The sequence below is a fragment of the Euprymna scolopes genome, chromosome 2 (assembly GCF_053919585.1).
Source record: "Euprymna scolopes isolate OS-2025 chromosome 2, ASM5391958v1, whole genome shotgun sequence".
Lineage (NCBI taxonomy): Eukaryota > Metazoa > Mollusca > Cephalopoda > Sepiida > Sepiolidae > Euprymna > Euprymna scolopes.
Window position 1 is genome coordinate 23,106,878 of NC_136483.1, and position 26,321 is coordinate 23,133,198.

The 26,321-nt window shown below is 34.0% G+C and overlaps 1 protein-coding gene and 1 pseudogene across 1 annotated transcript in view; both read left to right on the forward strand.

Annotated features, from left to right (window-relative positions):
• The window catches only part of LOC145303335 (forkhead box protein J3-like), a 761,811-nt gene that overhangs the window by 405,815 nt on the left and 329,675 nt on the right, over positions 1 to 26,321 (forward strand). Inside the window, exon 6 of the mRNA XM_080144700.1 lies at positions 23,237 to 23,281. Coding sequence (XP_080000826.1) covers positions 23,237 to 23,281 — 45 coding nt within the window. The remainder of the gene's footprint in view (positions 1 to 23,236; positions 23,282 to 26,321) is intronic.
• Positions 4,424 to 4,542, forward strand: LOC145242176 (5S ribosomal RNA; annotated as a pseudogene).

A 26,321-nucleotide genomic window follows, 5' to 3' on the forward strand; every position in this document is an offset into this window, starting at 1 on the left:
ACCATCTCCCTTAGGTAACTAGTGAATATTCCCGTCTAAAAAAAGGTTCGGAAGCCCTTCTCTAACCTTCCTCTCTCTTACCTATTTGAAAAAAATCCCAACTATAAGAAATTGTGAAAAAACACCCCCAAACTTATTTTTATTTTTTTAAAGAATTTGATAACAAATTGAAATAGTCACTCCAAAAATGGATCTTTTGCAAAATTTCACGGAAAATAATGCGTTACATGATGCACAGACAAAACTTCTTGAGGACATGGCATGTCTATACTGACATATTCAGCTTTTAAAAATGGCATATTAGTAATGTTCTATTTTAGCGTCGGAAAAAATGTATGACTGAATATTATTTGTATCAAATGCGATGTTAGACCCGTTGTATTGTCGGATGTTTTTATTCATAACCAAAAAAAAAACGTGTTTTTATTTTTTTATACAATCATACAAATTAAACTTTGTATTTAAGTTTTTGTTTGAATTGAATATCTTAAAATCTTTTTTTCTAACGTTAAAATAGGACATTACTGTGATATTCATTTTCAGCATACTCAAATACTTGTAATAGTCTTCATCGAATTGGAAAGAAAGTAAAAATTTAGCCTACCCCCTTTTTTAGACGGCAGTATTTACTGGCCACATGAGAGAGATGGCTACAAAGTAGCCATGGCAAGTGCTCGTCCGAGCTCCAATCTCTGGTCCCACCTCGCCCATCTTGCGCGAAAAACACCCGTCTAGCTGAAACCATTGTCAATAGTTTTCCCCATTCTTTGTCTGTGCCTAGATCAAAGCATAGATTCCACGAACAAAGCTTCTTTCTTAGAAGTGCACACCTGTGGAACTCTCTTTCGTTTGCCTGTTTCCCACCTGACTACAACTTGGATGTCTTCAAGTCGAACATAAACAAATTCCTGATAAACTGTCCCCTTAAGTAAGATATTTTATCAAATCTCCAATACCAACGATTACTACGATACTATCCCATTGACTACTGCAATAACCCTTATCCCCGACTGGCCTCCGAGCCTTGATAAGTGGTGACTCCCATGTAAAAAAAAGTGTTCAGTTCAGTAGAACGTTATAATTGAAAACTGATTCCGGACAATAAAAGTTTTTTTTTTTTTAAATGTGCTGTTTGTTGAATTTTCATTAAAAAAAATCAAATTTTTTTTAATCAATTCTTTTTAATCAATTCTTTTTAGCTTTAAAAGGTTAAAAAAGAATTTGTTATTTGTTTCATTTTTCCCCATTTTATTCATAATGTGTTTAAAAAATTTTCAACTACTGTGGAATTTCATTGATTGAGATTGTCGGACTGACTTCCTCATCTTGGTTGTTATTGTCACAACGTTTCGGCCGTTTTGCCCCCCGGCCTTCCTAGTCCTAGTGACATATGGCCGAGTGGTCCTAGACGTTGTATCAAAGTTTACAGTTACCCAAAGGTGCTGAGTTCAATCCTGAACGAAGGCAGTGAAAAAGTAACATTGAAAACAGAGAATCAACAACTATGTCCCAAAGCCTAGCTGGAGTCCGAACACGGTACCCCGTAATAATAATAAAGGGTTGGGTTCGAGACTCCTAACAAACGGTTCACCTGACGAAGGCCGGAGGGCAAAACGGCCGAAACGTTGTGACAATAACAACCAAGATGAGGAAGTCAGTCCGACAATCTCAATCAATGAAAACACCTCATCTCAAAAATATAGACAATTACTACCGTGGAATTTCTACAGGTTCTGCTAGTCATTATTATTATTATTATTATTATTATTATTATTATTATTATTATTATTATTATTATTATTATTGCTGTTAAATTTAATTTTAAATTCTGTATAAGAATAGAAAAAAATAGATAAAATCAAATAATTAAAATACATAAAAAATGAAAAATGTTCCAAGTTCTTCCTTCCCTCCTTTTTATAAACTGTTCTCTCCTTGTCTCTTCGCCCATGTCTGCTCTAAATGACACGTTTTGTTTTCCCTCTCTCTCCCCTCACACAACAACATAGATAAATTCAATGCTAAAAATAACATTTTAACGTTTTGAGCTCTAAACATATTAACAGTTTCCGTGCATATCTGTATAAATAAATATTAATATAAATAGCTCTGTTTTTTAGCCCTATTATATAAACCCAATGGATATTCTCTCGATTTTTATCCTACAAATATGGTCTGAATCTGGACTAATATATACTAGCATTTTAGCCTGGCGTTGCCCGGGTGTTTGGAGGTGTATGTTGAGCAAAAAAAAAAAAGCGGTCAATTTTTTAAACTTTGACCCCTATTATGACCCCTTAACATTTATTGTTTGGGGCTCAAATTAAGTTAGATCCATGTTCAAGGAATCTATATCTAAAATTTCAAGTGTTTAGACCCAAAATTGGCGGAGGAGTTTTGTAGAGTTTTCAAAGGTCATTCGCTGAACTTTGACCCCTTAATAGCTAAATTTCTGGCCGAAAACCGATCACATCGATTTCCCCAAATCTCAGTAACCTGTATATCAAATTCCGAGTCTGTAGATTAAAAATTGACAGAGTTATTGCGTAGGGAAATGTACACAGACACACAGACACGTTCACTTATATGCATATACTAGCAGTTCCGCCCGGCTTTGCTCGGGTCCTATCTACTGTTAATAAGGTTATGTGCATATATATATATATATATATATATATATATATATATATATATATATATATATATATATATATTAAAAAGTGTGAATATGTAAAGTAATACCTTTCTGTATAATAGTCTTCCTTATTTTCACTTTGATAGATAGATAGATAGATAGATTGGATGCAATATATAGTAATGATTTAAAAAGTATAAAAAAAGACTCATGCGCCATCACAGAGAATCGAAACCAAAACGTTCAGCTCACGATTTATTTTGCCTCTGCCGTCAATGACTGGGCTATGAAAACATGTTTACTGCAAGGTTAAAAATAAAAACATGAACCAATAGCTACTATGTTATGAATTCGTAATGCCGGCGTTCAACCTTCACCTGGCAAATTTCATTTTTTTTATTTATTTTCACACTTTTGCACCGATTTTTCCGGGCTAAACCCCAAATATAAAGTTTTGCATGGATTCAAATACTTTATATATGAAGTTTCATGTCTTTAGACCAAAAACTCTAGGAGTTTGGGAGGCAAAATTTATTAAAAAAAAATTTATATACGCATACATAAATATATATGGAAAAAATTTTGTGTTTATTATAAACTTTTTACGCAAATATTATGCAAGTATAAATCATGTAAAATATCTGCATGAATATAATTACACGTAATAGTTTTAACTAAAGATGTTTATCCCATAAGAAAAAAAAATAATAGGGAATGAATTAAAAAGAATGTTTAAAAGAATATGCAAATTAGCTATTTCTTTTGCTAGTGAATGCAATTACACAACCCATATATAAGAAAATTGTATTTTCTTTTTAAATAAATAGAAAAGAGGGTTTTTAATATGAATATCAATACACACAAAAGAAAAACGAATTCATAGGAGTATATATATATATATATATATATATATATATATATATATATATATATATATATATATATAACATAAACATGTGTATAAAAACTTGAAGTTCATAATATATCAAGAGTTCCTTGTCGCTTTTTTTTAACTAGACATCAATAGTTAGAAATAATCGTTCATTTTAAAAAATGCGAAAAAAGTAACTGACGAAGTCTATTAGACCTGCGGTCGAAACTTTATTCTTTCAACTCTTAAGACTCTATAGCTTAACCATTGAATGCTTACAATATATTTGCAACGCATGCAACGTTGTTCAAAGCGTCTTTCTCTCCCGCCTTTTGTGACGGTCGGCCTCTCCGTAGACATGTTGGCTCTTCTGTCTGTCGGCGTGCGGTTCTCTCAAAAGTATAGCATCCAAAGAGGCACGAGATTCGCAGAATATCAGGAGAGAGGAGCTTTCCTGTTGGATGAATACCTGCAGAATAATGCCCCCGATTTTCTACAGAATATACCTTGGGATATTTTACCGAAATGACATTCGAAAGGTTAGAAAATCACGTTTGATTACGTGTCATGAAAGAGCAAAGGTGAAGATCTTTTCCCTTCGAAATGCTGCCATTCGAATGTCATTTGCAGTTATTATTCCAAACATTGTGTGCCTAGTTAATTTTCTTTTCACATCAAAATAAAACTTGCTTCGGTTCTATTTCGATCGTTATTTTTAGATACGGTCATCTTTGTAACTGACGATGTCCGTAGTTAGGCTGATTGGTTCCACTTAACCTTGACATTTAGTTGCCTTTTAACCATGACCTTGACAATTAAGGCGATAGATTAAACTACTACGGTTCAAGTTACTAACGAGTAGGATTAAATTTAGAAAACATGAAGTTCCTATTTACTTGCCTCCCCACGAGATCCAAAAATACGGCATAATCACGTTGACACACCGGTTCCCGTCAGATCACCGAAGTTAAGCAACGTTGAGCCTGGTCATTACTAAAATGGGTGATCAATTTGGGAAGTCCAGGTGCTGTATGTAGGAGGACGTCGACACCTCCCTGCAATGTGTTAATAGTATAAGAGAGGAGACGTGTTAATAGTATAAGAGAGGAGAATGAAACCCAAAAACCTCCAACGGTCTGCCTACCATACATACGAGGCATCTCCGAAAAGATTCAGAGAATATGTGCCCCCTACAACATCAGGACGGTATTCAAGAGCGAGTCAACACTCAGACGACACATGGAGGAGAACATGACTAAGAACTGCATATACTCCATCCCATGCAGTTGCAGAAAGGTTTACAAGGGTGAAAGTAAGGGTGGAAGAACACCGAAAAGCAGTAATTAAAGGGGAGACGGAAAAATCGGGTATAGCCAACCATGTCTGGATGGAGAGGGGGGGATTAAGTAAAAATAATAAATAGAGAGACCCACTGGAAAGTGAGAAAACTTAAAGAAACAGCTCACATGCTCGGACATAACAACTTACTGAGCAAATCAAGCATAGAGCAATTTGGACACCTCTGATAGAGAGAGAAAACCTTGAATAACAACATAGGTTCAACATTAACAAAAAAAACAACTAAGAATTGTCCTAGTGACATATGGCCGAGTGGTCCTAGACGTTGTATCAAAGTTTACAGTTACCCAAAGGTGCTGAGTTCAATCCTGAACGAAGGCAGTGAAAAGTAAAATTCAAAACAGAGAATCAGCAATTATGTTCCAGAGCCTAGCTGGAGTCTGAACGCGGTACTCCCGTAATAATAATAAAGGGTTGGGTTCGAGACTCCTAACAAACGGTTCCCCAGTTCGATACAAAACACCTGATGAAGGCCGGAGGGCAAAACGGCCGAAACGTTGTGACTATAACAACCAAGATGAGGAAGTCAGTCCGACAATCTCAATCAATGAAAACACCTCTCAAAAATACAGACAATTAATAATCTCTCACATTCTGAAAAAATATATATATATTTCTAAGTTGAAAATGGCGTAATATAAACAAACAATAAGGTAATTGAAGCTTCTCTTCCGAGTTTCGGATTTTTTAATCATGTCCAAACGCATTTTATTTCCTTTTAGAGGATTGATAGTTGCTATTTCTTTCGATAAGTTAAGGGCAAAATAGATTTATTGATTGAAATGATAATTGATTGATTTCGTACTACAATACTGTCAAGAATTGTAAATGTCAACTGAAGTAAAGGAATAAATTGTAAGGTGGCAACATCATGAAATTTGGAATACAGAATTTTGTTATTTATTCATTATATGCTCTGTAATTACATTGAGCTTCTTAAATAAGGACTGATATGTATAAAAAGAAATATAAGTGAATAAAGATTATTAAGGCACGGAAATATATATGTGTGTATGTGTATGAGAAGGGTGTTGGCAAAGTAGAATATCAGGATGTTGAAGTGACGTATGAATAAATGAATATAAACGAACGAAGTTCGAATTTAGATTATAAATCTCCGTATACCTTTGTATCTCTGTTTATTTATTTTTTTCAAAATCATTCATATATAAATCATTAAATATGGACTTACTGTTTAATATAACCGGGATGGTAAAATGTCTTCGTTAATTTCGAGATGTACCTCTTATTTTCAAACAGAAAATAAACCAAAAGCATGCGTTAAAAACGGAACAAGGAATACGAAATCAGGCCAGGGTTCAGAGTTGAGAGCATGAGTAAGCATTCCTCGACAATACGATTAGTGCCGTCTAAAAAGTAAAGTATCCTATAAACGCCTGTACATCTTACATAAAAATATTCTTCGCCAGTGGTTGCACTAAAATATAAAATAACGTGTCAATCGGTAAAATTGATCAAAACTAGCAGGACCCGTTAGCCGGCGTTGCCTGGTGGAAGCCTGCCCCACTCGCAAAAACGTAAACTACGCTTCTTGTTGTTGATGGTGGTGGTGGCGGTGGTGGTAGTGGTGGACACTGCCGTCCCTGAACAATTTTAGACACTGGCGGCCGTGGCCGAAATGAAATAATATGGCTTTCACTGGCGATTAGTGCTGGTTTGAGACGATAACATGCAGGTGCTGTTTGAATTTAAAAAAAAAAGGCAATTAAAGGAATACGTAAATCAGTATAAATTAATAACATTACGAAAAATGGTCCATTAGAATAATAATGGAAAGTAAAAAAGAAAGTTTTAGAAGTTAGTGATTCTCACCGTATATCAACTGTTTCGAGTGATCGAAATTAGTTGTAGCAGTCCTAGCTATTTCTGTTTGTTGTTCAAGTCTTCCTCTTCTTTTCAACTTTTCCACTAATAGTATTAAATAAAATTGCAGTTTTATGTCGTCTTTTTTTTTTACTTCACTTCTTTAAGAACGGCGTTTGGAACAGATATTCCAACCATCCCCATATAAAGAACGACTTTTGGAGTAGACAACCCACTCTTTTGGGGAAGGGATAATTCCCCAAAATTTAACCGTGGTAATCGTTGTCACAGCATACCCACCCGGAAATGCTAAAAAACAATTGACAAAAAAGTTGACTGTATTGATAGTAGAGAAGTAGATTTGTTTATCGCGCTAGCGTACAAACCTGGCAGCCATTACAGTGCATAATACAGGTTTTTATATCTCTATAAGTATTTGTCTCCGCAAAATTTGAATGGGATTTTCTTAATCATCATAGTAGAAAACCTATTAAAATCGTCATTCTAAAGAAAATTGTGGATGTGGACCTAATGTACAAATTCATCCTCCCTTCCCAAAAAAGTAAACGTGTTTGCAATCTCGATAATCAGAAAATTTATTCGAACATATTTACTTTTGATTTTTTTTTGGTTGTTTGTATTTTCAAATATAGTTAGTTTTTTTTATGTACTTTATTTAAATATACTTTATTTAAACCTGCGCATTTGTACATTTGTTCCAGTAATTAATTATATTTTTTCAAACATAGTTACGTTTTATTTTATTGTACTTTATTTAAACCTGCTCAATCTATTACGATCGTCGCCGATTTAAAAATAAATGTTTCGGCAATATCATTTACTGGATTCGTACTTATTATGTTGTTTGAATTTAATGTTTTTAAACATATGTGAAATATTCACATTTTAAAACTGTTAAACTATTTCCTGTTGCACATTCAAATTTTTGAAACTGCTAAAACTGTCCAAAAATGTGACACATTCATTGTTTTCTGTTTAAGTTCCTGTAAATAAATGTATTTTCAAAATATCTAAAGTTTGACAAAATATGTAACATTAAATTAAATAATCATAGTTATTTAAAAAGAAATGCGATTAAAAAATAAAATATCAATTGATAAAAAGTATACGTGTTTTTTTTTATATTGTTATCATAAGTGGGAGAAGGAAGTGAAAAAATAAACATAAAATACAGTTAAATATAAAAATAGTTTAACAGTTTTAAAATGTGAATATTTCGCATATGCTAAAACATGAAATTCAAACAACATAATAAGTACGAATCCAGTAGATGATATTGTCGAGACATTTAATTTTAAATCGGCGACGATCGTAATAGATTCCGCAGGTTTAAATGAAGTACATTAAAATAAAACGTAACTATGTTTGAAAAAATATAATTAATTACTGAAACAAATGTACAAAATGAACGAGAGAGAAAAAAGAAATAAATTTTCTTGTTGTTTCTTCGGCATCGCCGTGGAATTTGTTTTCTTCGGCATAAAAAGAAATATAAAAAGCAATCGAGAGATAGTTTGGAATAATATATAGAGAGAGATAGGGAGGGTGGGAGAGAGAGAGACAAAGAGGAAATACAAATTGTCGCCGTAAAATGTAAGAAAATGAACGCCACAATTTACTTGGCCAAAAATAGGTATCATTGCGACGCCATATTTTAAAGGTACATTAGCTTTCGTTTAGCATGCGAATACCATTTATCCAGAATATAAAAATGGCCAGAGGTCAGCCAATCAAAATGAGCGGCATTAGTCGGGGGGGGGGGAATTTATTATTTTTGAATTGGAAAATGGAAAGATTGTTATGTCTATGAGTTTATGGTCCAGTTACGAAGGGTGAAACCCATATCTGTCAAAAGTGCAGAATTCCTTCCTGGTGATGACTGGGATGGTAGGAGGACTTGATATTTAGAGGGAAAAATGTAAAAAGATGGTTGCGATTGTAATGATGTTGATCCTCGGATGAAATGTACGATTTTATAATAACGACTAAATGTGTCTAAAATGTTCTTCTAAAGTTACATAAGATAGTGGCTAATAATCTAGACATAATAAATTTGTATGTGGCATCTGATGTTGCAAACCTATGGTACTTCGATCCAGAGGGGAATTTCTACAATCAAAATATTATATATAGAGTTGTTTTTATTGGTATTTATTTTCACCCTTTTCCAAAATTGAAATGGTTTTATCCAGCATGCATTTTACTTGCATGATATATACTATTATATAAAAGGAACTTTGTGTGTGGGAGTGACTTTGGGCCGATTTTCAAACAATTCACATGAATGTATTTGATGTGTCTGGAAGTGTTCTTTTTTTACACAGGAATCACCACTTATCAAGGCCCGGTGACCACTCGAGGATAAGGGTTAATGAGTATACATTAGCCAATGTGATTATAGCGTAGTAAACATAAGTAGTGTGAATTTTGTAAATTGGATTACTTAGGGCGACGGTTCATCAAGAACTTGTTTACATTTAACTTGAAGACAATCAGATTGTAGTCAGCTTACATAGATTTTGTTTCAGAATGCGTCCAATAAGTATTGAAAATCGATAATCGAAAAAATCCGATTAAAGAAGGAAGTTTTATTTTGACCAAAGTTAACATTTTTTATACAACCTAACATAAGTGTATTCAAGATATTTTATCAGCGCACAAGCAGAAAGGCCCAACCTATACAATCTACTATAGATTCTTTTATAAAATGGGCGCGTTCAAAACGAATGTTTTTAGAGCACAATTGAACCATGGTAGTTGACTTCTGTACGTTTAACTTTAATTCAAGTTATTATATGAAAATAATTTCATAAAAGCAGCAGTTCTTTGATAAGTCTGCAGCCCGTTCGAAATGAATGTTTCTGTTAAGAGCACAATTGAACCATGATACTTGACTTTGCATTTTAAACTTTAAATGAAGGCATTACTCACATATAACTTTATAAAACAAACAGTAGATTCTCTACAGTGCAATGTAAACTCCAATGTATTGTGTTCTTCAATTTATTTTGTTATTTTATTTTGAACAGTCATCACGTGAGCACCAATAAAAATATACACTAATTTTGCATTTTCTTTTTTAATAATCATGTTTTCAACTTGGTAATCCCCAATACTCTGCAAGTAGCGACAGAGATGTGAGTGAAAAAGCATGGTCCAGACAGCCCCCCCCTCCTCCAATCACTGGCAAAAGTGCATTGAGAATGGTGGTGACTATGTAGAAAAGTAAATTCTGGAGTACAAAGGTTCGCTCCGTCTAATAATAGAACTTTTTTAGTTAAAAAATAGGAGGCCTTACTTTTGGAACAACTCTCGTATGTAGAAACAGTAATGAATAAAAATTTAGCTTATATTAACACTTTTATTTTTTATGAATTTATTTTTATTTTTACTTTATATTTTAACTATAAGTAGTCATTTGTGTGAGCAGAGCTTGCTATCTTGTCGGCTCTAGTGGTGGTAGAGATGAGTTCTTGCTGTGGAACTTTTATAAGAGGGAACCAAAAATTGGAGCTCAGTCGATCACATATATTATGATAAAAGTATATAGTAGAGAAAGACTAGCAACGTCTTATCTGCAAAAGAAAAGTTGTAGATAAGGATAGAGATCGCCCCCACTCCACCCGAAGTCGATGTTGGACTTTAATATTTGAAATAATATCAAAATACATGAATATGGAAGATTTGAAAATCAAGATTAATCAAAATCCAGTGGGAAAAAAAATTATCGAAAGACTTCAAAAGACAAAACGAAAATGGAGGAAAATGAATCAAGTTTAGTGAAATAAATAATTGTTGCAGAAGAAAAGTTGTTTGTCATTAAATTCACTTGAAGTCCAAACCTCATCAAAGTGACTGATGTTGGCAGACAACCTATTTTGTTGGGAGAAAAAGGAAATATTCAAAAAACAAAAAATAAAAAAAGTAAAATCTTATTTATTAATGTTGAAAATGAGATTTATGAAATTGATGTTCTTCTTTCAATCAAAATTAAATCATTTATTTTATGTTTTATTCGAAAAGATCTGTTGCCATGATAAATGGAGGATATAAACGGATATAAGAAATCATCACACTACAGTAATGCCTCCTATTTTTTCATATCGTCTGAATAAATCAGAAGGGATTGCATTGTTATGATGACTGAACTTATGCATTTATGACCTCAAAGTTTCATCTGTCAGTTGTAGATATTGGTGGTGTGAGACTCTAAGAAAGCAACCCCTGTCATGAACATGTGTCAGAAGCAGAGATGCGTCATTGAATTCTTGGCAAAAGTGCAATGAGAATAGTGGTGACTTTGTAGAAAATAAATTCTGGAGCACAAAGGGTACCACTCCCGTCTTCGTAGGTTTTTTTCACTTATCAAGGCCCGGAGGCCACTCGAGGATAAGGGTTAATGAGTATACATTAGCCAATGTGATTATAGCATAGTAAACATAAGTAGTGTGAATTTTGTAAATTGGATTACTTAGGGCGACGGTTCATCAAGAACTTGTTTACATTTAACTTGAAGACAATCAGATTGTAGTCAGCTTACGTAGATTTTGTTTCAGAATGCGTCCAATAAGTATTGAAAATCGATAATCGAAAAAATCCGATTAAAGAAGGAAGTTTTATTTTGACCAAAGTTAACATTTTTTATACAACCTAACATAAGTGTATTTAAGATATTTTATCAGCGCACAAGCAGAAAGGCCCAACCTATACAATCTACTATAGATTCTTTTATAAAATGGGCGCGTTCAAAACGAATGTTTTTAGAGCACAATTGAAACATGGTAGTTGACTTCTGTACGTTTAACTTTAATTCAAGTTATTATATGAAAATAATTTCATAAAAGCAGCAGTTCTTTGATAAGTCTGCAGCCCGTTCGAAATGAATGTTTCTGTTAAGAGCACAATTGAACCATGCATTGTAAACTTTAAGTGAAGAAATTATTTACATATAATTTTATAAAACAAACAGATTCTCTACAGTGCAATGTAAACTACAATGTACTGTGGACTAATAGGAGAGGGTGAAACTGTCGTTGGTCCTCATTCAATTCTAAGTAACGTTTAGTTCCTTTGCTTATATATATATATATATATATATATATATATATATATATATATAAGTGATGGGACGATTCAAATAATTTTTCCCGATTCCGATACAATTACTGATTCCGATTGTTTATAAATCTCTAAATATTGTACTATAAAAGTGTTATTTTGTCCCGATTACTGTAAAAACACACTTAAATGTACATGTATTTTCTCAAACGTCAAAATACACTTGTGATGAGGTGATCTAGAGATTTTCGTCCTACTGGAAGTTTAAATGAGTAAATATTTATTATTTTATTTTTACTATAAGCAGTGGAAGATGTTTCTTAAACCAAAAACAAATAAAAAAGATAATGGAAGGAATCGGTTTTGGCATCAGAAAGTAGGCGCAAGTTCTTCCGATTCCGATACCTCAAAAAGCTCCAATTTTTCCGATTCTGATTAATCGTCCCAACACACACACACACACACATATATATATATATATATATATATATATATATATATATATATATAATAAAAATAAATTCGCCCCATAAATAATAAGGGCGATTCATTCATATATACATATGAATAACACAAAGAGCTTTATAGCTCTTTAAAAATACTGCTAAGATAGCGAAAACATATAAATAATAGCGGTTTGAAGTGGTTAATATCGCTAAAAAAATGCTAACAAAAAACTTTATATATATATATATTTATAGGTCCTTTTGTCCCCTCGACGAAATGTTGCCTCCCTCTGCCTGTTCTACAAGTACGTTAATGGTGAATACTCTGACGAACTACAAGCACTTGTACCCCCTCGACGTGAATACCCCCGACAAACCCGACAAGAAGCTAAATCCCACCCCTTCACAGTAGGGATCCCTAGGTGTAAGAAAGCCTTCTACTCCAATAGTTTCTTCCCCAGAACTGATAGATTTTGGAACTCCCTTCTGGGATTCTGCTTTCTCAACTGTACTGACATGCAGAAGTTCAAGTGTAATGTGAACAAACATCTTGCTACTCATCTCGCTTCATAATACCCTTGAAACTTATGTCACCGATAGTAGCCCCCTACTTCAAAGTGGCACTGTGCTTTGTTTGGGGTGAAAATTGAATTAAAAAAAACTATACATTAATAAATACAGTTATTTTTTTTTTATTATAAAGTGAAGGATGTAAAGTCAGGTCATGCTCAGAGCCAGACAAAATTTGGCAAATCATAAGTTTCCAGCCCTGTATTTTATTCTTAGAATGTTTATTAAAAAATGAAAATTTACTATTAAAATCCAGGGTAGCATAAAAGCGTTATCTTTAAGAATTTTTTTTTTTTTTTTTACATAGGCGTCACCACTTATCAAGGCCGATAGGCCACTCAAGGATAAGGGTTAAAGAGTGTACAGTAGTCAAAAGGACAATATAGTAATCGATAGTAATAGAAGTTCGGTAAATTTGTTAACTTAAGTGGAACGGCTCATCAGAAACTTGTTCACGTTGGACTTGAAGACAACCATATTATAGACAACTGGAAAGCAGGAAAACGGAAGACAATTCCACAGGCGTGCAGTTCTAAGAAAGAAGCTTTGATCATGGAATCTATGTTTAGGTTTAGGCACAGATAAAGAGTGGCGAAAATTATTGATAGTGTTTTCAGCTAGTCGAGTGTTTCTTGTGAAAGTTTGGCGAGGGGGGCCATAGATTGAAGCTCAGTTGAACACTTTCCAAAAAAATAACGATAAAGCAGAGACAAACTCGCAACATCTCTTCTGTGAGATAGAGGTTGCAGTGAAGAGAAAAGGACATCTCCCACCAGGCCACGAAGTCTATTTTGAACCCTATCAAGGCAGGACAAGTCTTTTCTAGCAGCTCCTGCCCATATGTGGCAACAGTATTCCATCCTTGGACGTATCTGGCTCTTATATAGATAGAGAATTGCATCAGCAGTGAGATATCTACTGGATCGATAGAAAGATCCCACCATTTTTCTAGTGGCCTTGGCAACAGATTTGATGTACGTATTCCATTTAAGATCCGGAGTAAAGGTCAAGCCCAGAAGCCTGTCAAAACTTGAGGTCTCCCCAAGACGAGAGCCATTCATTTTAATTGATGCCAGATGGGGATCAGAACGTTGATGATGTAAAAATAGAAGCTTGGTTTTAGATGCATTAAAAGTAACCAGCCACTCCTTTCCACATTGTACAACGTGATCAAGATCAGAGGAGAGAGAATCGGAGAGAACTTGGTCGTTTACTGTCTTAGATGTGCTACCATAGATGGTAGTGTCGTCAGGAAAAATGTCTACGAATGATGTAAGGATGTGATTTGGAAGATCATTAATGTAGATCAGGAATAGAGTTGGGCCCAGGATGGACCCCTGAGGGACTCCAGCATTTATACTGTGAGCTTCTGATTTTTGCCTATCAACTACTACTCTTATGAACCTATCAGAGAGAAATGATTTAATAATTGAGAAGACATTTCCAGCTATACCATAGCTGGAGATCTTGTGAAGTAAACCTTTATGCCATACCCTCTCAAAATTGCAACTGACGGGCGTTTAACACTTCCACGATGACACGGTTATGGTTTCAAGTTCAATTTAGGTATTAAACGTTTCAGCAACGTTCTTACCATGAATAGACACACGTCGTGTGGATATTTGGACAAATGTCAAAGCAATTCTCATCTGATTGTCCCTACACGTGTTGGACATCATAGGCTGCCGAGATTTTGGTATCTTGACCTCTGGGCCACTTTATTCAAATTTATCTCTGATACAATAAATTGTCAGACGTGTCATAACTAATTTAGTTTTCTTCCATCCAATATTTTTTATTTCTAATAAATAGGAATCATGAAATCAAGTGACTAGTTCTATTAGAATTGCGTTTATTCAAAGATTAAGATGTAGAAATTATCCAACCTTAGTCAAAATCTTGTCGAAAAAACGAAACTCAACAGAAATTGATACTGATCCAGAATCTGACCCAAGGTCGCGTCGCCATCTTCTGACAGTTTACAATAAGTTACCAGAAAAGCAGTCTAAAAAAGCCGACGTGATTATCCAATCAACTGTCAGCAGATGACGAAATTGTTTTCTGTTCAGTAGAGTTTCGAGAATTATGGCTCACAGCACGGGAACTTTTTGCAATGAGGACTTTTCTCTTTGATTAGCAATTTTGTTTTTACAGTATGCATGCACGTCTTTTGATGATGGAGGTTTACTCATCAACCGTAGGCGAAATGCTGACTCTTTTCATTTAATTTAGTCTTTTATGTTGAGCAGCTCTCGCCACTTCACGTGGCGTATCTTGTTTTTTTTTTTTGTTTTTTGTTTTTTTTTTCTATAAAATATGTCACACGTCTCCCACTTTCTAGTTTTCTGATGCTGGAAGCAGGAAAAACATACTTTTTGTCTCTTTGAGGTTCTTTGTAGTATTACTACTACACTCCCCCTAAATCTATGATTAAACATGAAACAATCGGGAGGTGGTGTTTTGCACTGTGTGCTACTTCACAGCAGTATAGTTACTCCATCTAAAGTTTCATCGAGAAAGACATCACCTACATTTATGCTGAGTGCCTGTTTTCTCTCCAATTGTTACAAATCTTTCACTCAGCCACACATTTTTAAGACAGTCTGCTGTTGATTGTATGTTGGCGCTGCCGTTCCATTGATTCCTTTCAGCCGTATGCCGTTCAGATGGACCATGTTGACAAGTATTGTAGCAGACGACACGTCATCTTTTTGTGTGACGTTGTACCAGTATACTGTTTTCGGTATAGTATGCCATTTTCTGGCTGCGATCTTTTCTATGTTTCTGTGACATTGCTCGAGGATGCCGTTACCAGAGGGGGGGGGGTACATGCACAATGAAATCAAAGTAAGATTCTTCACTTATCTAGGAAAGTTTTAAATAAGCTGCTCCAAAAGGCAACGTCATTATTCATCAGAATCTCAGTCAGTTGGCCTCATTCATCGAAGAGCTTCTTCAGCTGGTTGATTTTACTTTTCGCATCTTGCTGATGAACATATAGCCAGATGGCAAAGAAAGTGTGGCTACAGTCAATCAATATCAAAAAATGGGCCCCATTGCAGTGGGTAATATCAATAGATGCTCGATGCCATGTTTGTTTGACGTTTAACGCACTCTCTGACCAGTGCATGGATGATCGATTGATCGACTGGTACTCTTCGCATTCTCTGACGACGTGTTTCACAGTAGTCTTGGAAACCCCAGGGTCAATCTGTTTTACAAAATAGTGTCTATCTCACAGTTTCCCTGGGTCATAAACGACGGGAGACAAACTTTTCAAATGCAGCAAAAGGGTCTTCCACAAAACTCATGAGGGCGGGTTGTTTCCCCATGCTTTAAGTTCTCCCTCATTAGTTAATTGTCGATATACTGACACAGCACCACCTCAACCTGAGAGGTAAAACACACTCAACGCAGTCAACACCACGCATTTTGCACACCATCTCCACCTGTTCCAACCATTCAGACATTGTGGTTGGATAAGACGCCATGAAATTCGGGAATCAGCCGAATGTCAAATTCTTTGCATACCATTTGCATTTGGTTATTTATTAACCGAGATAGCTTATTCAGTATAGTTTGGAGAATTATTGCTCACAGTACTGGGGGTATTTGCAATACTGACTCATTTCCTTTAGAGTTTGGCTATTTATGTTTAGCAACTCTCGCCACTTCACGTGGATTATCTCATCCTTCTCCACAAAACACATTAAAACTCTTATGTTTTTAAGGCGAGGTTGTTTGTAGTATTATTGCTACTTTTTCGTAATTAGGAAAAAATAAAAAATAAAAAACGATAATTTTTTTGAAATGAAAGTCGGTTTTCAATCATAATTCTTTCTATGAAAAAAATGTTTTCGTTCATAGATGTTTCTGTTTTCGTCTTAAAATATTATTTCTTTAAAACATTTTTTGAAAAAATTTCCTTAATATAATTTTCTTAAAAAGAAAAATTTAAATATTTCTTTCATATAATTAAACTTAAGGTAAGTTTTATTTTCTTGTGCTCAAGTTTTGTTTTTAACATTTTGAACTTATCGTCTGCCAGTGTTTGAGTTGGCTTTTTCCAGCAACTTTTCTGTTGGAAGATACCAATGCGACCTTGGGTCAGGTTCTTGATCAAAACTATAACAAAATGGCCTTTTTTTTCTTTTTAAATTGATTCATTTTAAATGACAAATAGTAAATTAGTAAGAGCTATGCCATTGATCATTTCCATTATACATGATTCAATCATTAAATAAAGTGATTGACATTGGTCGAAGATTCCATTTTTATTAACTACTACAGCTTAGATGTATGGGGCGGCATTATTTTTTCTCAGGAGTACTCCACTTACCTTTGATCCTGATCTTATAATACTGAGTGCTTAGCAACGGTCATCAGTTAAATTTTTAAAGTTTTTCATTTGCCTTGGCCAAAGTCTTTCAGCCCATTGGCGTAACAATTATAAGGCAGTGGGCTTCTAATATTAATTATAATTTTCTTTGCTATCTCAAATGTTACATAAAATTATATATACGAGAGAAAAAATATGAACCATTGAGATCAAGTTAGATTAATTTTATCAGAAAAGGCAAGTTCGCAAAGCCAGTTAAATTTAAAATAATAAAAAGACAATTCAAAATTAGTTTTTTTTTCTGTTCGCCATCTCTCTCTCTCTCTCTCTCTATATATATATATATATATATATATATATATATATATGTGTGTGTATATATATATATATATATATATATATATATATATATATATATGTATTTATGTCTCGGCAGTAGTGTGAAAAGCATATCTTATTTTTCTTTTATTAATATAATTGGAATTTTTTCCTTTTTTCCCTTGTACACATTTTTGTGAATTTTTCCATGGATTTCTGCCTTTAGATTATTATGGACCCTCTTCCAATTACGGGATTTTCTTGGATTTTACTTGTGCAAATGGAAATTTAATTAACTTTCTTGAAGTTATATATTTGGATTTTACCGTCACTGGATAATTTATCTTCCACCAGACTATCCATTCATGTGTAATCACCCTTTTCTTAACCATATTCTCTCTGCTTCACTTTTTTGTTATCAAGTAAGATCTTTGACTGACTTGTTGTTTCATCAAATACTTTTGCATGCAAAATCCGATCCCGCATTTTGCTAATTCCTACCCTCTGATGAGAAGGAAAGTATTTCTTCGAAACTCTGCGGATTAAGGACTATCCACTTATCAAGTGTTTTCTTTTCAGATTAAATATGTTTTTAACTCTTTTTCAAAGTGTTTTTTAACATGTTTTATTAACTGTTTGCTCGTATCTATATATATATATATATATATATATATATATATATATATATATATATATATATATATATATATATATATAAATCAATATTATCAAATAGAACCGAAAGCTTTTTTTTTTTTTTACACCTTTTTTTATTTTTCCATTTTTCTTATCTTTTTTCTGTTGACCTCGAAATTGTTGATATATGTACCAAAACTATTACTCGTGGAGTTGTCACTTATCTGCTGTTACTAAAAACTTTCCACTATCCTTACCTTTCACCAGTGTTCCACTAAATCTTGCTGAAGATGTCGGCCCAAACTGGTGAAAACGTGTTCGTTTAGATAAGAAAATGTTTCCCAAATTTATGTAACAGTTAAACTACACAAAATTTTCCGCATCTGTAAGGATACGTTGGGCTTAATTTAGTTGAAGAAATCAGTACAGTGTAGGATTATTTCAAAATTAAAAATCAGCTTAATTGCGACGAGATACGTCTTTATTAGGCATATAATATTTTTAAAAAATTTAAAGGCAAGATAAGTTACTCTTCTACCTATCTGGAAAAGATTTTAATTGTTTTTACTCGCTTTAAAACGTTTAATCGGTTCGAAAATCTTACAGTGATAAATGTGAACAAGAAAAATGGCGGCGAGGTGAACCTTAAATATGTGAAGTTTGGAAAATGAATTAAAAAAGATTATACAAAATGCTGTTAGAAACCCACAAAATATATGTCGCAGTGACATATATTGGGTGAGTTTCTAACAATATTAACCGTTTCAAAGTAAGTAAAATCACTTAAGACATTTTTCAGGTAGGTAAAAGAGTAACTTATCTTGCCTTTGATAACATTTATTTGTTATATATTTGTTTTTTGTTTGTTTTTTTTACCATTTTTTCATACCTCTGTGGGTTGTAAAAAAACAAGTTAAGCATGAATGGTCCCTCGTGAGTCCACAGGGAACGAGGCATAAAAAATGACTAAGTTCAACATCCCCCCCTCCACAGTTAGCCTCAAAAGTCCCCAGGGGACGTGAAATCCTGGTGAAAATGAACAAACGGTGTAGTTTTAGGCTTCAACATATGTAAATTTGACTTCTGCACCATGCAAAAAAAAAAAAAGAAATGACTAAGTCCATCATTTGCCCACCCCAAACACACATTTAGCCCCAAAAGTCCCCAAAGCCTTAACATATTTAAATTTGAGTTCAGCATCATGCAAAAGTGCTAAATAGACATACACAGAAAACTTTGGACAAAAATGGTAAAATAGTCCCAAAAATGGAGTGCTGTTATTAGCCCTAAAAGAGCCCCTGGGACACACCCAAGAGTTAGTGCAAAGTATAGACAAACAAAATTATATAGAAATCAGTTAGTTACAACTTTTCAGAAGGTTTTATAAAAATTCAAGAACTCAATTTTTTTTAATAAGCACAAGTGTCAATTTTAGCCATTTTAACCTAACTAGTGCTGATGGAAAGGGGGTGCCCCACCTCGTTCACAAAGAGACAGAAACATGCGTGTTTACCCCATGTCGTCAGGCCGAAAAAGGGTCGACTTAGAAAGGGAATTCTGGGATTGCATTTCTTTGTATCTCTACGCTTATGGCCAAATCACCACCCGGCCATGCTGTAGAGTGTGTTAGCAACCATGGCATTGAGATATAGGGCCACAATTATATTCTGCCTTCTATTCCTCTTTTAATTTTCTTTTTTTTTCTTTGGTGTCCAAAATATAAAATGGACAATTTTTAAAATTTGTATCATTTGAAATTTAAGGTTTAAAAAAAAAAAACGAGATTTGCACGCGATCTTGTAATGTATGTGTATGTTTCCACTTCCAGTTAGAAAGAGACTAGCCTGAGTGCCTAGCATTGCCCGGGTGTTTGGAGGTGTGTGTTGAGCAAAAACAAAAAGTGGTAGTAGACAGGCAGGCTCGAACCCATACCGCAAAGGATGAAAAGAACGTGAAAAAAAAAGTGACGTCTTTGCTGTTGCATCCATCGCCAAACTACCATTCACTGGACAAAGCGGGGGAGAGTAGAGCGGTAGCTCTAGATATATCTAAGGCTTTTGACAAGGTATGGCATAAAGGTCTTCTCAAGAAAATCAGATCATACAGTATCACTGGAAGAATACATAACATAATTATATCCTTCTTAAATAAGAGAAAAATCCAGGTGGTCCTTGACGGTCGAACATCTAAACAATATGATATAAATGCGGGAGTGCTTCAGGGGTCTATCCTTGGACCTCTGTTATTCCTAATATTCATAAATGACCTCCCTGACAAAATTGTCTGTGAGATAGTTTTATTTGCTGACGACACCATACTCTATAACAGACACGACAGGAAAACAAATGAACACATATCTAAAGAAATAGCAGAAACACTAGAGGATGACCTCCAATCCGTAGTGGAATGGGGACAAAAATGGATGGTCACATTCAATGCTGCCAAGACTAAACTAGTTTCCTTCAACAATTACAAGAAATCTTCTCTACCACCAATAGCAATGGCCAATGACTCTTTATCTGAAAGTACATCTTTTAAACTCCTCGGCCTTACGGTCACAGGAAACATGAGTTGGAACAAATACATTGAGAGTATCGCCAGGACCGTTGCGAAGAAGGTGGGTTCTCTCTACCGTGCTAGAAAGCTACTAATGCCTGAAAGTATCCTATACCTCTAAAAGCCCACCATTCGCCCATGTATGGAGTATTGTTGTCATATTTGGGTTGGTGCATCTGCTACTAGTCTCTCGCTCCTAGACAAGTTTCAAAAGAGAGTCGCCAATCTGATAGGTCCTGAACTGTCATCTAAGCTTCAGCCTCTGTCCCATCGACGAAATGTTGCATCCATCTGCCTGTTTTACAAGTACTTTAACGGTGAATGCTCTGACAAACTGCAAGCACTTTTGCCTCCTCGACATAAATACCCCGATAAACCCGACAAGCAGCTAAATCCCACCCCTTCACAGTAGAGATCCCTAGATGTAAGAGAGCCTTCTATTGCAGTAGTTTCTTCCCCAGAACAGCTAGACTTTGGAATTCCCTTCTCGGTTCCTGCTTCCCCAACTGTACTGACATGCAGAAGTCCAAGTGTACCGTGAACCGACATCTTGCTGCCCAACTCCCTATATAGTACCCCATGATGCTTATGTCCCTGATAGTAGTCCCCTACAACAAAGTGGCAATGTGCCTTGTTTGGGGTGAAAATGTAAAAAAAAAAAATTTTTTTTTAAAACTGGAAGTGGCGAAGGTTTAAATTAAGGCTAGTCAATCGAAAAGAGGAGATGACTTTCGAAAACATCGGCGAAAAAAGTGACCCCTCCCTGTAGAAAAGTGCCTAGTTGAGGGTGAAGGAATTAATGTTTTTAGCCAATTTGTCGTTGGAAGGGTCGGCTTCAAAACAATACCCATCTCGTGAAAATCCGTCGCCTCTGTAAAAAGTTTTAGGCAGACATACAAACATGCATACATGTATTTAAACAAACAGGTGAGATGTATATTATAGATGAGTATCGATTGAAAAGATCTTGATATGGGGAACTAAAACGGTTTTCTATTATCATGTTTGAAACCGACGGCACCGATGACTTATCATTTAAATTTTATGAAAATAAAAATATAAAAAATATAAATAATACGCTCTTATTTTTGGAAATATTTTCTTATAATTGAGTACTCTGCTCAAATTCTTTTTTCCAAAATATAACTAAGTATATATATATATATATATATATATATACTCGTGTAAATGTGTTTTTTTTTTTGTGTGTATTGATATTCATATTAAAAACCCTTTTTTCTCTTTATTTAAATAGAAAGTACAACTTTGTTATATATGGGTCATGGAATTGCATTCATTTGCAAAAGATCTAGCTAATTTGTATATTCTTTTAAACATTCATTTCAATTAATTTGCATATTCTTTTAAGCATTCATTTTAATTAATTAGTTTTTTCGGTTTTATGACATAATCATATTTAATTAACTGTTACGTGCAATTATATTCATGCAGATATTCTACACGATTTATATTTACGTAATCTTTCCATAAAAAGATTATAGTAAGCACAAATCCCTTTCTACATATATTTATGTCTTCATATATATATTTGTTTAAAAGATTTTGCCTACCAAACTCCTCTGTCAATTTTTAGTCTGCAAACATGAAACTTAATATATAGGATATTTGAACCCATGCAAAACTTTAGATTTGCGTTTTAGCCAGGGAAAATCAGTGCAAATATGTGAAAATTTAAAAAAATGAAATGTGCTAGGTGATGGTCAAACCACGGCATTACGAATATGCATGTGTAATGTAATAGCTATTGGTTCATGTTTTAATTTTTAGCTTTGCAGCAAACATGTCTTCATAGCTCAGGCATTAACATCAATGGAAAAAGTAAATCGTTAGCTAAACGTTTTGGTTTTAATTCTCAGTGGTGGCACACGACTCATTTTTTTTGTTTTTTTTTAATTTTTAAATTATTACTTTACATGGGATCCAACATAATATGATAATAAACACGAAATCTTCATTAATCAAAATATCATATTTAAGCGTATTTTACAACCGGGCAATGATGGGTGGCCTGCTTATATATATAATGATGAACCCTCCTGTCAATTTTGATGTATGAGCTTCGCCACAACAACTAAGTTGTTCGGAAATCCACACAGATGATTTGTTTATAGTGGTGAAGGCTTTGTGCAGAACCAACCACACTTTTTGGTACAACTACTAATTTCAGTCGGTGCCACAAAAAAAAAAAAAGCAGACAGTAGATCTCAGGTTTTACATCAGAGTTTTCCTTTTCATAGATGCATGTCTTAACGAAGTTAAACGCACCTCCAGATATTAACCTGTAACTTTCTAAATCTCGGCGCGGTACATACAGCATCTAGCCTTCCCAAGTGGTCACCAATCTGGTACTGGTCAGGCTCAGCGTTGCTTAAGTTAGGTGATCTGGCGAAAACTAGTGTGTCAACGTGATTATTCCGTGTATATATATATATATTTATTTGTTAATTAATTTATTTTTTACATTTTTGACATCTACGATATTGAGCATGAGGGGAAACTTTATTTTCTTTCTTCTCTTGTACTCTTTCTCCTTTGTCCCCTCCCATTTTTAACTGATCGCGAATGATATGCTTTATTTGCAGTGGCATTTATCCATCCTCCAGCACTACGGGAATGTTATTTTGAAGGTTAGTGTGTATGGTCTAAGCTTGACTTTTTCTTATATTGGTTCTCTGTTAGTTCACTGATTGCAGTGCATTTATCTTTGCCCGAATGATATGTTGTAGCTATCCAAAAATCAAATAAAAAAAGAAAAGCCAAGAGAAAGTATTACAACTGAATAAGAAGGAAAATTGAGCAACAAATTCAAAACTAAAACAGTTGGTAAATCAGAAGAACAGACGACTCAAAGACCGCAGTAAATGAAAAATATATTTTCTTTAAAAAAAAAAGGAGGGGGGGGGCTCAATAAATATTTCATTAAGTAGTATATTTTTTAGAAAACTAAAACAAATCCAAGACAATGAAACAATAACATTTTATTTATTATTTTATGCAAAAAATAATTTAGAATGCAAATTTTTTATCTGATAGTGTTCGCTGCGGACTTCGAGTCGCCTGTTTTTTTGATTCGTCAGACAGATGTGAAAGAAACGTAGTCGATCATCAGAAATCTATTTCATCTTGTCTTAATTGTTCCTTTTCCTTCTGTCGTCCGTCTCTTTTATTTTTTTTATTTTAAACATTTTATCTCTACTGTCATTTATCTTTCTTTCCTTTCCCCTGCCGATTATCTTTCCTTATTCAATTTGCAATGCTATTCTCACTGCGTAATCATCTTATTTCTCTCTTGGCTTTTGGCATTTATAACATTAAAAGACTTTTTAGAAATCTTTATATTGAACTGCCAAATCATTTTTCTAAACACACACATACACACCTCAAAATCGTATGACAACCGAATCAACACAATAGATCTTGAACAAATAAAGAACCCAATATCCTATAAAATAGAAATATGTTAATAATAAATGATAATAAAACATATTAGCTCTAACGTTTTACTGCAGTTTCGTGGTATCACCGATCATCCGTTGCAATACATATTATTAATACAGGTGTGCCCCATCCTTGGATTTTTATATTCCTGATATTCATAAATGATCTTCCTAATAAAATTGTGTCTGAGATGTGTATATTTGCTAATGGCACCACACTCTATAACAAACATTGGGTAAAACAAATTTACACATACAGTAGAAACCCTAGAAAATGACCTTCAGTCTATAGTGGAATGGGGTCGTAAATGGTTGGTAACATTTAAAGCTACTAAGACTAAGCTTTTTTTCATTTAACAACTACAAAAATCCTTCTCAATCAACGATTGCTATGACAAATAGCATTCTACCTCAGAGCTCATCTTTCATACTCCCAAGCCTAACGTTCACAGGCAACATAAATTGGAAAAAATACATTGAGGATATTGCCAAGGCTGCTGCAAAGAAAGTGAACTCCCTCTACTGTGCTAAGAAAATTACTTACACCAGAGAGCATTCTATATCTTTACAAAGCTACAATTCGCTCATGAATGGAATACTGTTGCCACATCTGGGCTGGTTCATCTACCACTAGTCTCTCACTTGTTGGGGGGGGGTGCTGTGTGTGTGTGTGTGTGTGTGTGTGTGACTTAGAAAAATAAAATAAGAAACAGCACACGCTCTAAAACAGGGCCCCAAAAAAGATTGTAATCTAATAGGTTCCACACTGTCGACCAAGCTCTAACTACTGTCTCATCACCTCAGTTTTGCATCTCTGTGGCTGTTTTACATGTACTTTAATGGAATGCGCTCTGATTAACGCATAACACTTGTGCCTCTCGACGTACATATCCCCAACTAACCCAAAAGCAGCAGCAGCAGCAAAATTCCATACCTTTACTGTTGAAGTCACTAGATGCCAGAAAGTCTTCTGCTCTGATAGTTTCTTCCCTTGAACTACTAGAATTTGAAATTCCTCGGTTGTCAGCTTTCCTTACTGTACTAAACTGCAAGAGTTTAAATGCAATGTGAACAGACATCTTGCTGCTCAATTCCCCTCAGTTCCTTGTAAGACACGATTCAAAATTTAATCCTTTATGCTTCAAATGGCAATATGTCTTGTTTGGGATAAATAAAAGTAAAAACAAAAGCGGTAAAGTATTAAAGTTTAGTACAATTTATTATCATTTATAATTGATATATGCATGTGTACATATATAATCATTCTGTCTGCTTTTTGTCTGTATGTATATACGTATCCATATATGTCAATCAACAATCATATCTGACTTTTTGTCAGGCAGCCTTGTAATGTTTTTCTTCCCTATTGGCCTCTTCAAGGATCTACATTTAGGCTAGCTTCTTTGGAATCCAGGAGATTGAATGCTCGTGGAGAGATCTCTTTTAGGTTTGGTTTGTCTTGAAGTGATTCTACCTTTCTCCTCCTTTTTTATTATTATAACTATCTCATTACACAAAGCGGCTTCATGCCTTGTCTGGAGTGACTTCCATATGTTTGCTTTAATGTATGTTTGTGATAGGAAAATGTTGTGCATAAAAATATTTATGTAGTCACCTTGTAAATATTTTTCAAAATTATCTCTTTACTTGCATGTACACACACACACACACACACATATATATATATATATATATATATATATATATATATATATATATTTCTAGAAATGATACAAGTGATTCTAATGGATGGCTGGCACTTATGTATTTTGATCATTTAGTACAAAGTTTTTGTTTTCACTTTTGAAGAACTCCTTTTAGAACTGAGAGAGATAAATCAAGAAGACCTTATTTGAAACTGTCAAAGTTTCACGTAATCTTTAGGTAAACAAAGAACAAATACCCTAAAGTAATAACAAAATAAGACATTAATTATCTGGACATTTATTGAATTAAAAGAAAATTAAGAAAATTGCAATAACATAAAATTAAATATTAATTGTCTGAACATTTATTGAATAACAATGTAATGAAGAAAATTTTATTAACACAAAATGACATATTAATTATTTGAACATTTATTGAATTAAAATAAAATTAAGAAAATTTTATTAACACAAAGTGAAACATTAATTATCTGAACATTTATTTAATTAAAATAAAATCAAGAAAATTTTATTAACACTAAGTGAAATATTAATTATCTGAACATTTATTGAATTAAAATTAA